This window comes from Tigriopus californicus, chromosome 10 (assembly GCF_007210705.1).
Source record: "Tigriopus californicus strain San Diego chromosome 10, Tcal_SD_v2.1, whole genome shotgun sequence".
Classification (NCBI taxonomy): Eukaryota; Metazoa; Arthropoda; class Copepoda; order Harpacticoida; family Harpacticidae; genus Tigriopus; species Tigriopus californicus.
Genome location: NC_081449.1, coordinates 6,952,776 through 6,964,790, shown reverse-complemented (window position 1 = coordinate 6,964,790; position 12,015 = coordinate 6,952,776). Strand labels below are relative to the sequence as shown.

General features: G+C 45.3%; 2 protein-coding genes across 2 annotated transcripts; one reads left to right on the top strand and one right to left on the bottom strand.

Moving 5' to 3' along the window:
• Positions 1-1,166: 1,166 nt before the first annotated feature.
• Positions 1,167-6,478, top strand: LOC131889122 (eIF-2-alpha kinase GCN2-like). The gene is made up of 3 exons (XM_059238129.1): positions 1,167-3,752; positions 3,842-4,117; positions 4,187-6,478. The coding sequence occupies exons 1-3, from the start codon at positions 1,167-1,169 to the stop codon at positions 6,377-6,379; spliced, it is 5,055 nt and encodes a 1,684-aa protein (XP_059094112.1). The 3' UTR covers positions 6,380-6,478.
• A 1,711-nt stretch (positions 6,479-8,189) lies between these two features.
• LOC131889124 (zinc finger CW-type PWWP domain protein 1-like) lies at positions 8,190-10,626 on the bottom strand. The gene is made up of 5 exons (XM_059238135.1): positions 10,303-10,626; positions 9,449-10,189; positions 9,313-9,373; positions 8,726-9,029; positions 8,190-8,662 (listed from the first exon to the last, which is right to left on the bottom strand). The coding sequence occupies exons 1-5, from the start codon at positions 10,546-10,548 to the stop codon at positions 8,332-8,334; spliced, it is 1,683 nt and encodes a 560-aa protein (XP_059094118.1). The 5' UTR covers positions 10,549-10,626; the 3' UTR covers positions 8,190-8,331.
• Positions 10,627-12,015: the final 1,389 nt, after the last annotated feature.

Below are 12,015 nucleotides of genomic sequence, written 5' to 3'. Positions count from 1 at the left end.
TTGGCGATCCTCGCGATTCACCCCCGTTGAACCATCTGTCGTAACCAGAGGAGCTCGAGGAGCGCCATAATCTTCGTGTGCTTCATTTTGATCCTGATGGACAATCACTGGAGCTAATGGAGCTCCATATCCATCGTTGTTAGTTGACGAAGGAAATCGAGGTCTTGGGGTGAGTTGGGGAATAGAAGTGTGTAGATCGGGAGCTGGAATCACGTACAGGCCCAAATCGCTCAAAGTGGTTAGAGCGCTTCTCGTGGTTGTGGCAGTGATTGAAGGGAATGTCGAAGGCCAATAAACGAGATGAGGCAGAGGCGAGGTTGTTTTCCACGTCGAATCTCGACTGTAGGGCTCGGTTGGAAGACCTTGATGAAAATAGTTGGGATCGTAATAGACCGGAGTCCAACTGACATGGTCAGCCTTCGTTTGATAAGGATGATACAACGATGAGTCTTCTTTCATGGGATCTTGATGTGAGACGAGCAGCTCCTTTCGGCGATGATTTCGATGGAGACTTGCGTAAGGATCCACCACCACCGTCTTAATTCCTCGGTAAAGCCTCGAGTAGAAATCCATGACACCCAACTTTTGTGCCAGGTTCGCCATGAAGGCTTTGGTTTGAAACCCGTGAATGTGAGTGGACTGACATTGTAGCGAGGCGAGCAAAACTATCACCCAATGGATCTCTCTCATGTTTCCGAGCTAGAATCGACTGACAGTCTTCCAGACTGCCAGGATATCCCGCCATAGCATCTCCTCTCCAAGATTGAAAGTTGGCCAACTTCCATAGCCATGCATGTATGATTAACATCATCACGATTACGATTGGATTGTAAAACGCGGTGAAAACTACCAAAGGATCATGGAGATCCCCAATCATTTCATTCAAGTGCCTCTTCAAATAATGCAAAATTTCAAATCATCATCATCATGATCACCATTATCGTCCATTAGATTTTTGCCACGGTTTTTAAACTACAATGTAAGAAGAAAGTTGGCGAGGTTGCGTGATATGCTTTAAGTTTACCATCGTCTCCAAATGACATTTTGTCAACAAAGCAAACAACGTCCGACAATCTTTCCTTTGGATCATCAAGGATGTGCCTGAAAACGGATCCAAATCCAGACCTGGGCACAGCAGTGTAGATTGAATCCTGAGGGTGAAGCTAATGGAGGCTTCCGAGGACACGAATGATCGCCGAGAGCGTCAAGAACTGGAGGTGGAGGCTCTTCGGGCCGTTTACGACCGAGATTTCCAAGATGTTCGCTCTCAAGATGTGTGGAAAGTGGACCGTCCGCCCGAATTTACGCTTCGTCTTGGGCCAAATCACGATTCGCAAGGCCATCTTGAGGAGCACTGCTCGCTCTTGCTCCATGTCAAGATGGGTGTGGATTATCCACATTCTGCACCCGCCTACTTGGATTTGCTGCAAGTCCGAGGTCTCTCGGATCAGATGATCGAACAGCTCCGATCTCAACTGATTGCGGAAGCAGAACGGCTCAGAGGCCACGAGATGATCCTCGATTTGGCGCAGAAAGTTGCCGATTGGATAACACAGCACAACAAACCGGCCTTCGAGTCCATTTACGCCGAGATGGAAGCCCGGAAATCCATGGAGCGATGTCAAGCCAAGGAAGCGCAGGATCAGGCGCTGGCCGAGCGATTCACGGTCGAGTCCCAGGAGCTCGAGCTGATCCGCGAGGAGGTGGCTCGAAAGGCCGAGGCCGTCAAGGAAGAACGTCTTCAGCGGAAAGAGGAAGAAAAACGAAAGCAACAGGTTCTGAGTCATGACGAGAGCCCCGCGGAAACCAGGAGCAACAGCCATCATGGCATGATGGCTGGCCATCGACGACCAAGCGTAGTGAGAAGGACCCGGACTTCGTCGTCGCGGACTTCCGAAGGCAGTGATATTAGTGTTGAGCGCTCGAGCATCGAAGTGAAACAGATTGCAGCCTTGTTGACGGGTGAAAAGGTCACCGTGACCCGAGGTCAACTTCTGGGACTGAACCCTCAAAGTGGAGGCTCTGTTTTCCTCGGCATGTGCAACACGGGGAGACCGGTGGCCGTGTATGAATGGCACTTCAGAACTCAACGATCCAAGCCAGCCTCCTCGGTATCGCTTTCGACCCCCAATCCCGTTCACGATCTTCCAACTTTAACCCGACAAGTGGCTGTGATTGAACAGGAGTTGTCTTCAATGCAGAAAGTCCCACCCCATCCGAATGTAGTGAAGGTTTTGGGCTTGACGCAAGAAAAGTTGGCCTCCACGTTCAAGTTGTACTTGTTCGAAGAATTTGTGTCCGGCACGAGTTTGTCGTTCTATTTGAATGAGAATATCCCTCTTGAAGCGGACTTCCTACGTTTCGTAGTTTCTGGCATTGTCTTAGCCCTTGAGCACATGCACAGTCAAAACGTGGTTCATCGGGATTTGCGGGATACCTCCGTCTTTCTCGAGAACGGGATTGTCAGAGTGAATGGCTTCAGTGTCGAGCGAAAGGCCAGAGAACTCACCGGTCATTACTTGCTCGACAAGTTCCCCATCGCCATTGGTCGTGGTGGTAAGAAAGTGGATGTGTTTCGTCTGGGACTTCTGGTATTATCATTGGCCCTTGGTGAGATCGTGAGCGATGCTTCGATTCCAACCCGCTTGTTTTCTTCCGATTTTTGTGACTTCTTAAAAAAGTGTTTGAATAAGAATGAACACGATCGTTGGTCCAGCGCTCAGCTATTGGATCATCCTTGGATAAAACAACGCATAGAGAGAACGCCACTGAAAACACCTTTGAAACAAAATGCCCTCCAAGCTCGTAATGAAACCAAAAAGCTCAACGAAACATTGGACTCCAACTCGGAGCAAGACCAAGAAAACGAAGAAGGATCGGTTGCGTTCCCTTTTATGAATGTTGGATCTGGCCAATCGAGATTGCAACTTGAATTTGAATTCATTTGTTATATTGGAAAAGGTGGGTTTGGTGAAGTCATGAAGGTCCGAAACAAACTGGACGGTCAGATCTACGCCATCAAGAAGATCAAGCTGAACCCCAAGAATAAGCAGATGACCAGAAAACTCATGCGTGAGGTAAAGTTATTGTCTAGGCTGAATCATGAGAACGTAGTACGATATTATACGAGTTGGATTGAGGTTACCACCATCATGGATGATAAGAAAGAGGTGGAGACCAGCTTCGACGAAGATTCGAGTTTTGCTATTCGGAATGCAATCCACAAGTCCAAGCGGTTCAAAGAGCCCCTTAACCTAGACCCCAATATCCATCTTCCACCTGGAATGACAGAGGCCAATTCGAGCTTTGGTGTATCCTTCGGTGGATCTCATTTCCCTGAAGACGATGATTCGTCAAGTTCAGCGGGTGACGATGAAAGTGACGACGACGATGACCTTTTTGGAACCTCGTTCCTTCCTCAATGTGAGACCGATTGGAATGAGAGTCAGAACTCGAGTGATTCAGATATAGTCTTTCAATCAGACTCTGGTCCAAGCTCCGCCAAAATGATTGGCTTGTCAGATTGTTCTTCTTCGTCCACTGGAGAAGCCAAAGAGCCCTCAGGGATAGTCCCCAATTTCTCGGGAACAGAAAGCTCCGGTTTAGCACTATCAAGTGTTGCTACTTTACCACCCACCAAGGAAATTCGCTTGATGTATATTCAGATGGAATATTGTGATAAGCAAACGCTGCGGAACGCCATCGATGACGGATTGCATAAAGATGGTCAGCGCATGTGGAGATTGTTTCGGGTGAGCAGAAAATGCTTTTAATGCACTTTAATGAGTTATTTTTCTGCGGTAAATGTGTATGTAATGCTGAGGTTTTGGTGATTTGGTAGGAAATTATCGAGGGTTTGGTGCATATTCATACTCAAGGTATGATCCATCGAGACCTGAAACCGGTGAACATTTTCTTGGACGCTCAAGACCACGTCAAGATTGGCGACTTTGGATTGGCCACCTCCAGTCTAATGGACAAACAAGGCGATGATTTTACCACTTATAACGATTCGGTCGATAATATCGGCGAAGACGATATGACTGGTGAAATTGGAACGGCCCTCTATATCGCACCCGAAATCAACGCGGGCAGATTCACCAGCTACACACAAAAGGTACGTTGCCCTCAGTGCACGAGGAATTGAAAGTGCTGGGTACTAAATTATTTGTCGTTGGGGTTCTAGGTGGATATCTACAGCTTAGGGGTGATCTTCTTTGAGATGTGTCATCCTCCTCTGACCACAGGAATGGAGAGAATCCAAGTGTTGTCCCAACTGAGGTCGTCCGAAATCATCTTGCCTTCCATCTTGAACGAAGCTGTCATGATGCAACAGAAGCACATTCTCCAATGGATGTTGGATCATGATCCGATCAAACGCCCAAACAGCCAAGAGTTACTCCAATCCGACTTCCTACCACCCCCTCAAGTCGAGGAAGCTGAACTTCGTGAGATGATAAAGCACAGTCTAGCCAACCCCAAGTCATCATCATATCGCCATCTGATCGAGCGCTGTCTTTCGCAAAATATGGATAAAGCCCAAGATATCAGCTTCGACATGGACCTCATCAGGGCCACATCCAGAAAAGCTCTGCGAAAGAGCCTTCTCGGACAAGAGCACATTCGTCAGTTAGCCCAAAAGGTGTTCCATCGTCATGGGGCGATTCATATTCAATTTTCTCACATGCTGCCGCAGACAAAAGAGCCTCTTTATGATAAAGCAACCACGTTGGTCCAAGTGATGACTCGCGGCGGGAACGTAGTCAGTTTACCCTACGATCATCGAGTGCTATTCGCTCGATTTTTAGTCCGCTCCCAGTTAAGCAATGTCAAGCGCTATTGCATCGGATCGGTGTTCCGGGAGATGAGAACATTTGGCATTCACCCAAGTGAACATGTGGAATGTGCTTTCGACATAGTTACACCATCTGAGGGCTGTCTGTTGGCGGATGCCGAGGTCATAACCGTAGCCGATGAGCTCTTGGGTGAGGTCTGTCCCAATCGAGAGAGAGGTTTCTTTTTCCGATTAAATCACTCCCTCCTTCTCCGAGGGATTCTGCTCAATTGTGGCATTGAGGAGGTACTCCATTCAGAGGTGTACAATGTGATCCGGGAAGGCGACCGTTGGTCTAAGTCTCAAAGACTGACCCATTTGACAGGTCTTGGTATATCAGAACAGATCTGCACCGCTCTCTTTGGTGTCTTGGCCAAAGAGGGACCTCCTAAGCTGGTTCAGAACTTCCTTCGCTACATGATCAGAAAAAAAACTGCGGCCTCAACCGACATGAAACAGGCCTTGCAGGAATTGGAGAGAATTATCAGCACGGCCCAAAGCATGGGTGTAAAATGCCCCATGGTGATTTCTCCCAGTTTAGTATATAATCCCACCCATTTTTCTGGCATGACGTGTCAATTGGTTCGGCGTAAAAACAACGGCTTCGATGTGATTGCGGCTGGTGGACGGTATGACCGACTAATCCAATCTTTGGTATCAAAAATTGTCCTCGCTCATGGAGAGGGTACTCAGACTGCGGTTGGAATCTCATTTTCCATGGACAAATTATTGTCGATCCTTGTCTCGAGGTCAGAAACTGGTCAATTCAGCCCAGGATGCGTGGAAGTGTTCATCTTTTCTCAGACCCACCAGACTTCAATGATCCAGAAAAAAGCGTCCCTAGCACAAGGTCTTTGGATCAAAGGGATCAAAACATTGGTTTGTGACTCTTTCTTCTCATTGGAGGAGGTACAAGAACAAGCTCAAGAGTTGGGAGCCAGTCACATTGTGATTCTTCGAGAATCTGAATCGATGGCTAGGGTTCGATGCTTGGACAAAGACCGATTTCAAGAGAAGAAGGTTCCATTGGCGGAAATTCCGGACTTTGTGGAAGCCGCTCAAGATAATGCCAATGCTGTGAGAGATAATTATTACCCCTTAAATCGGTGTGAAAGCATCTCTTCATCCAACCGTAATGGACCTGCTATTAGCGAAAGCAAGTTAGGGGCAATCCAGGTGAATTACAATCATATCTTCCTAGACAAGAGCAAGTACGGGACTAGCGTCAAGAAGAAACTCGAGTCCACCATCAGTGCGAAAATAATACCAAATCTTCAACTCCTCGCTCCAGGAGTTCTCGTGGAGGTGTTGACCTTACCCTTTCCAAAGGTGGTAGTCAAGTCTATGGCGGCTCTTCTGGATTTCGAAGACGAAGCAGCATTTCAAAGAAGCTTTCCAGCCCTTTTGGAGAAGCATTCAAGATATCGCAAAGAGCTTCGAAATGTTTGTGATGAAATCCAAAGTCTCAAATACGAGAAGTACATCTCGGTGTTCATCTTGTACTCCGTGGAAGAACACGATCATGTCTCGGTCATGGCAATTTAGCTGGTTGAACCAAGTGCCAACAATCAATAAAACGATCATGGTTTATCATTATTATTGACTTCATGTGTTTGACTTAATCAGAAAATTTCGTACTTTCAGGCCAATGGAAGGAAGCATCGCCGCTCCGTCGCACCTAACTTGGCGACAAGACCTTCATATCCAAGTGATGAACATTCATCGAAATTCAAAAGTAGAAGAAATCTTGGACGAATATCACAATCTCCAAAATTCGGAGCTTTTCACAGATCTAGACTTCATCACTAAGAATGGAGGACGCAAGTCTGTTCACAGCCTCGTCTTGGCCGCTAGTAGTGACTTCTTGAAGCAATGGATGGAAAACTCTTTCCCCAGTCCATGGAACCGAGTAAGAATATGAGCACTCGCACGGTATATCCATTCATCTTAGGATATTGCGTCTGGATGTGCCATTTTTATACTTCCAGTTCACCATCATTTTACCCGAAATCGATTGCGTGGAGTTGGATATAATCATCAGTATTCTTTATGGCGTGGACTCAGCTGTGCCCGAAGAGCTCGTGCCCAAAATTAACCAGCTGGCTGACATGTTGGGTATTTCGGTGGACCTACCGTTTCGTGTGGTTCGATCGAGTACTTTGCGTGATGGAGGAGAGATTGAACTAGTTGATCCCAACGAGGTTATTAATCCGATCTGTTGCTGGCATTGCAATAAAGCCGTAGATGATTTCGAGCACTTGAAAGTTCATCTGATGAGCCATGCAGGTGCTCAGTTGGCCAAAAAAAAAGTCCATCGATGCTTAGAATGCAACAAGGTAATCATCGCTCTGAAAACAGACGAGGAAAATCAGTTGATGACTCATGAATCCTGACAAAATGACGCCTCATTTTCAGGTGTACCCAAACATATGGAAGTTGCGTCAACACTATCGAGAGCATGCCCTACGTCGAAAATTAGCTAAAGAGACTTCCAAAGTTCCCGACCCCATTGACAACATTTCAGAACAAGTGTTGGCTTCTGTTCAAATGCCTCCTCCTCCTCCGCCTCCCCTTCCTTCTGTAGCAGTTCGTAATAAAAGAAATCCCAACGAATTCTCACTTCCAGACCACACCCGACCTAAAAGGAAGTTGAATGCCGTTCGTGATGATCATTCGTATGACTTCAGACGGGCCAAAACTGTACCGAAGATTCCGGATGACCGAAGTGACCATCAATATTCCACCCGTAGCCTAAAGAAATTACCCATTAAATTTCACGAGCCGAAAGAACCAAAAGTCTCAAAGACTTCCGAAGATGACCCATTGCAATCGGGTGCTCAAGCTAATTCAACTTCGAAGAATGATTCAAGCAATGCTTCCAAGCCTTTGTTCAGCCAAGGGGATGATGTAACGAAAATAGCCCCGACAAAGCGTTCGTCATCGCCACTCGAGATACGGAAATCTAGACAAAAAACCCCATCAAAAGCTTCTCAGAGCATCCAAGCCATGGGGCATAGTTATGCAGCAGCGCGACCAAGAAGAATTTCGGGGTCGTTGACCGGAGGAAAAGGGCCGCTTACTTCTCAGATGTATCCTTGCGATCAATGCAACAAGACTTTTCCTCAGCCATATAGGCTAAATCGTCACATCAAGGAAGTACACATTAAGGAGAAACGGCACTTCTGTCAGTTCTGTGACAAGGCCTTTTTTAAGACAACCTCCAAAGATCGGCACGAACTCACCCACTCGGATCATCAGTTATGGCGTTGTGACGTGTGTGACAAGAACTTCAGAGATCAATCTAGTCTGAAATATCATGTGAACCATAATGTGTGTATGAAAAAAGACAGAGACGTCGAAGGGCTTTAGTTTAATACACATACTAGATTGATTTCCACACAAGATTCGACTTTTCACCAAGAATTTTTTCGGAATTCGGAAATTTGAGCATAAAGAAGTAGGCAAGAGTTATCGGTCAGTGAGGAATTGTGAATCCTTTACTCCTCAAGAGGTAAACTCTCTTCTTTCACACGGGCCTCATGACGAAGTTCCCACGGTAGGCTCCAACTGCCTTTAAATCGGCTCATAAAGCAATACTTATCTCGGCGTTTGTTCAAAGTTAATTTGCTTGCGATCATTGCCAAATCCAACGCGTTGTTCCATCTGGCTCTTAATAAAGCAGACTGACTTGGATTGAGCATTAGGGATTTGTTCAATTTCGAAATGGTTTCAATGTCATCACTTCCTCCAAACTTCAGGACATTTTCTACCTTGATCCAGGCCCTGGTTACTGATGAATCCAGTCGGTTAAAAAAAACCACGTGGTACCTGTCCCAAAAAGAAATAAATATCCGTATGGGTCTGGTCAATTACTTTTAATCCTAGACTTGCCTAGTTACAACAGCCGAGTCCTCTCCATCAGTCCAAAAGAACCGCTCAGTGTCCGGATCATCGTCAACGAAGGCTGGCCACCAAGGGAATCCTTGAAGCTTGGCCCAAACCATAGAGCCGATGGTGTAGTTGGCCTCAACGTACACATGGCTGCCTTTTTTATGTTCTTCCTCCGGAATGTTACATTTGTTGTGATGATCATCAGGATTCATATCGCAAGTCCAAACTTCGGGAATAAGTGCTGGATCTTTAACATTTGGTAAAAACCGCCACTTTTGACACGTTGTGTTACAACACTCCACCCCTAAATAAATATAGGCAATCGTTTAAATCATAATGAATAAATCGTAAGCTAAAAAGTGTCATCAGAGTGCCATCGTACATCAATTTTGTTCATTTTTGGATCACATGAAAGTGAATTATACCACTCAGGGTCTGCATTCTTTCTTCAGGAAAGTAAGAACAAAATAACCAAAAATCCAGGCTTTCATGAAACGGAAAGCCTTTTAAATCACAACAGTGTCCCAAAAAATAAAGTCGTTAAACGAACTTCAATAGTCGTTCCTCTTAGAGTTACCACTACTTACAAGTTCCAGCGCTCCGTAGTTTCTTGATCTTGAAAAGACGAAACTTCAGACCCTCTCCGGTCTGAAAAAAAAAATCATTAACATTCAAAGCCACATTTCCAATGACTGATGCGAAATATATCATATCCCAACTCACATAAGATGGAACAACCTGGGTTCCTGGTTCATTTTTAATGTTCCGTTTACTAAGTTCCTCTGTTTTCTTATCCTTTTGCTCCCTTTTCTCCATTAATCTGTGGCTTTTTCGACCCACAGACCTACCGACATTGTTCATATTTGCTTGAGACGATTTCTTAGTAGTCCTGGTATTGCTTGTTTTGATTTGATTCTTTTCTGTTTGGAGATTGTCGGATGATAAGCCTGTCTTTTTCGTTCTTTTTCGTTGGCCTTGATGATCTCCTTTGGATTTGGGGCCACGCTTCCGTGTAGATGTCTGACATTGGGCCATACTTTGAGTACTCGAGGTCATGGATGGATTAGATCCTTTAATCTTCTCCGAGCTGATTGTCGCCTCACTCAGACTGCTTTTCTTGGCTAATTGGAACGAGGACGAAAGGAGTTGTGGGGCGACGTCCAGATTGACTTTCAACGAGAGCTCTTTCTCCGAAAAGCTTTGAGGGTCAACTTCATCGAAGAATGATTGCGAACCTCCATGAATGCTATCGTCTTGAATAGTGGCTTCAATCGCCGTCTTGAGACCGCATGAAGCAGCAAAATCACTGAACGAATAATCCAAAGAGACCAAATTTTCCAAGCTTTTTCCATCTGAAGGAAGGATGGACTCCTTCGAGGGCAGAGCATCTACATATCGAACCTCTTGCTCACTCAACTTTGAGGGCATTTCTAAGGCTGTCATCCCCGTCTCTGGCAGCTTTTCCTATTGCATTGAAACGAGAACAACTCAAATGATAAATCTCAAATTGTTATTATCAAATTGGAGAACACGGATTACCGTCTACAGCTATCAAATGCTCGACCATTTGAACTAACCTTTCTGATTTGCTCTTCTTGACTGTAAGTGGGAAATAAGTCGTCGTCGTCATTGTCGTCATGCTCTTCTTTGACCACTTTCTCGACGTCTGCGTCGTTGGGTTTAAGGCTCAATATCTTCTCAATGGAGCACTGGGAGTTGTTAGAAATGGCGACTAAATGGTTGGGAGAAGAGTCGGTTGTTAGACTTGTGGACCATTCCGGGCTAAGGTTATTTTTTGATAAAGTGGGTGGTTTGAAGGCCATTGTGCTGACGATTCTCGACTGAAACCAGGGAAACCAGAATTGGGCGGGAAACCAACCCGATACAATTGACGAGGGTGGCTGAAAGAGCGAGAGAAAATGCCTCTGAAAAAAAAGGTCTTTTTTGTATTTCCCTTTGCCTTAAGCAAAGATTTCGTAATTATATTACATTGAATTAACAGGGATCGGCAATGTGCATAGATTTATGGCATTATGTTGTAGAAGGAAGAAACTGATACGAATAGGGGATGTCAAGTAAAGGAAATTCAAGGAAAAATGTGGTCCGGCACCCTGATTTTGGCCATTTTGGGAGAGAGAACTAAGACAAACATCAAAGTCAACTCGCACCATTCGCCCATTGAATTTTCAATAATCGAGGGATGTTGAGCGAGTTATGTTAAAAAATCTTACTAAATGAGCATGTTTGGTTTTAATCAGTGAACGCACTATCAAATTGGCTCAATACCACAATGCTAATTGCATAGACAAGCATGTAAAGTGGAAAAAATGTCAAAATCCAACGCACGCACAGTGCGTTGCAAACTAGCAAAAAGGCTCCAGAGCACTTCGAATCCAGTAGTTATGGCTAGCCTTCAAAGAAAGTTGGATTTAATCCAAGGTAGTATTAGGCCCTCATTGAGACAGATCAGTTGAACAAGGAAAGTAGAGTTGTTCAAGAGGTGAGGTCGAATCCGAAGGCGTTTTTTCTCTTATGCAAACTCTAAGAGAAAGATCAAACACCCTGTAGGGCCTTTTGAGGTTGATGGGAAAGCTATAGACAATGTAAGGGCTATGCCAACATACTTGAGATCAGTTCTCTAGTGTGTTTTCAACTTCACTGAGTTTAGGAACAATAGTCCATTGCTCTATTGATGAGTTTGTTGGGACTGGCAAGGCTTGTCAAGCTGGCATTTAGATGATATTGTAGTCACAGATCAGGATGCTTTAGAGGCCATCAGGGACTTGAGACTCTCGAGCTCCCCTGGCCCTGATGGAGTGGACATCTCAGTTTCTGATGAGATGCTCACAGGTTCTTGCTCCTGTCTTCTCGTACTTGATGTGTTGCATCTTGGACCAGGGCAAGTTCCCTCTTCTCTGAAGGTAGGTCATGTTGTTCCAATTTTCAAGGGGGCGATAAGTCACTCCCCAGTAACTACAGGCCGATTTCTCTCACTTCGAATATTGCGAAGGTGTTTGAGAAGATCTTGAAGTTCAAACTGTTTGAATTTCTTGATATACATGAAGTCCTTCCTCCTAGCCAGCATGGGTTCCGAGCACATTTTAGCATGGTTACCCAACTGATTGAGCATATAGAGCAGGTTATTGAGGGACTAGAGAGCCATGAATCAGTCAATGTAGTTTATCTCGACTTTGCCAAGGCCTTTGACAAGGTAGATCATGGCCTTTTAGTTAACAGGCTCCATGAGATTGGGATCCAAGGCAAGGTTCTCAATTGGCTAAGAAGTTTCA

Coding starts and splice junctions, on each gene's coding strand:
- LOC131889122 (XM_059238129.1), top strand. CDS start 1,167: ATGGAGGCTTCCGAGGACACGAATGATCGCCGAGAGCGTCAAGAACTG. Junction 3,753..3,841: donor GCATGTGGAGATTGTTTCGG/GTGAGCAGAAAA, acceptor GTGATTTGGTAG/GAAATTATCGAGGGTTTGGT. Junction 4,118..4,186: donor TCACCAGCTACACACAAAAG/GTACGTTGCCCT, acceptor TTGGGGTTCTAG/GTGGATATCTACAGCTTAGG.
- LOC131889124 (XM_059238135.1), bottom strand. CDS start 10,548: ATGGCCTTCAAACCACCCACTTTATCAAAAAATAACCTTAGCCCGGAA. Junction 9,374..9,448: donor CCCAGGTTGTTCCATCTTAT/GTGAGTTGGGAT, acceptor TTTTTTTTTCAG/ACCGGAGAGGGTCTGAAGTT. Junction 9,030..9,312: donor ACTACGGAGCGCTGGAACTT/GTAAGTAGTGGT, acceptor ATATTTATTTAG/GGGTGGAGTGTTGTAACACA.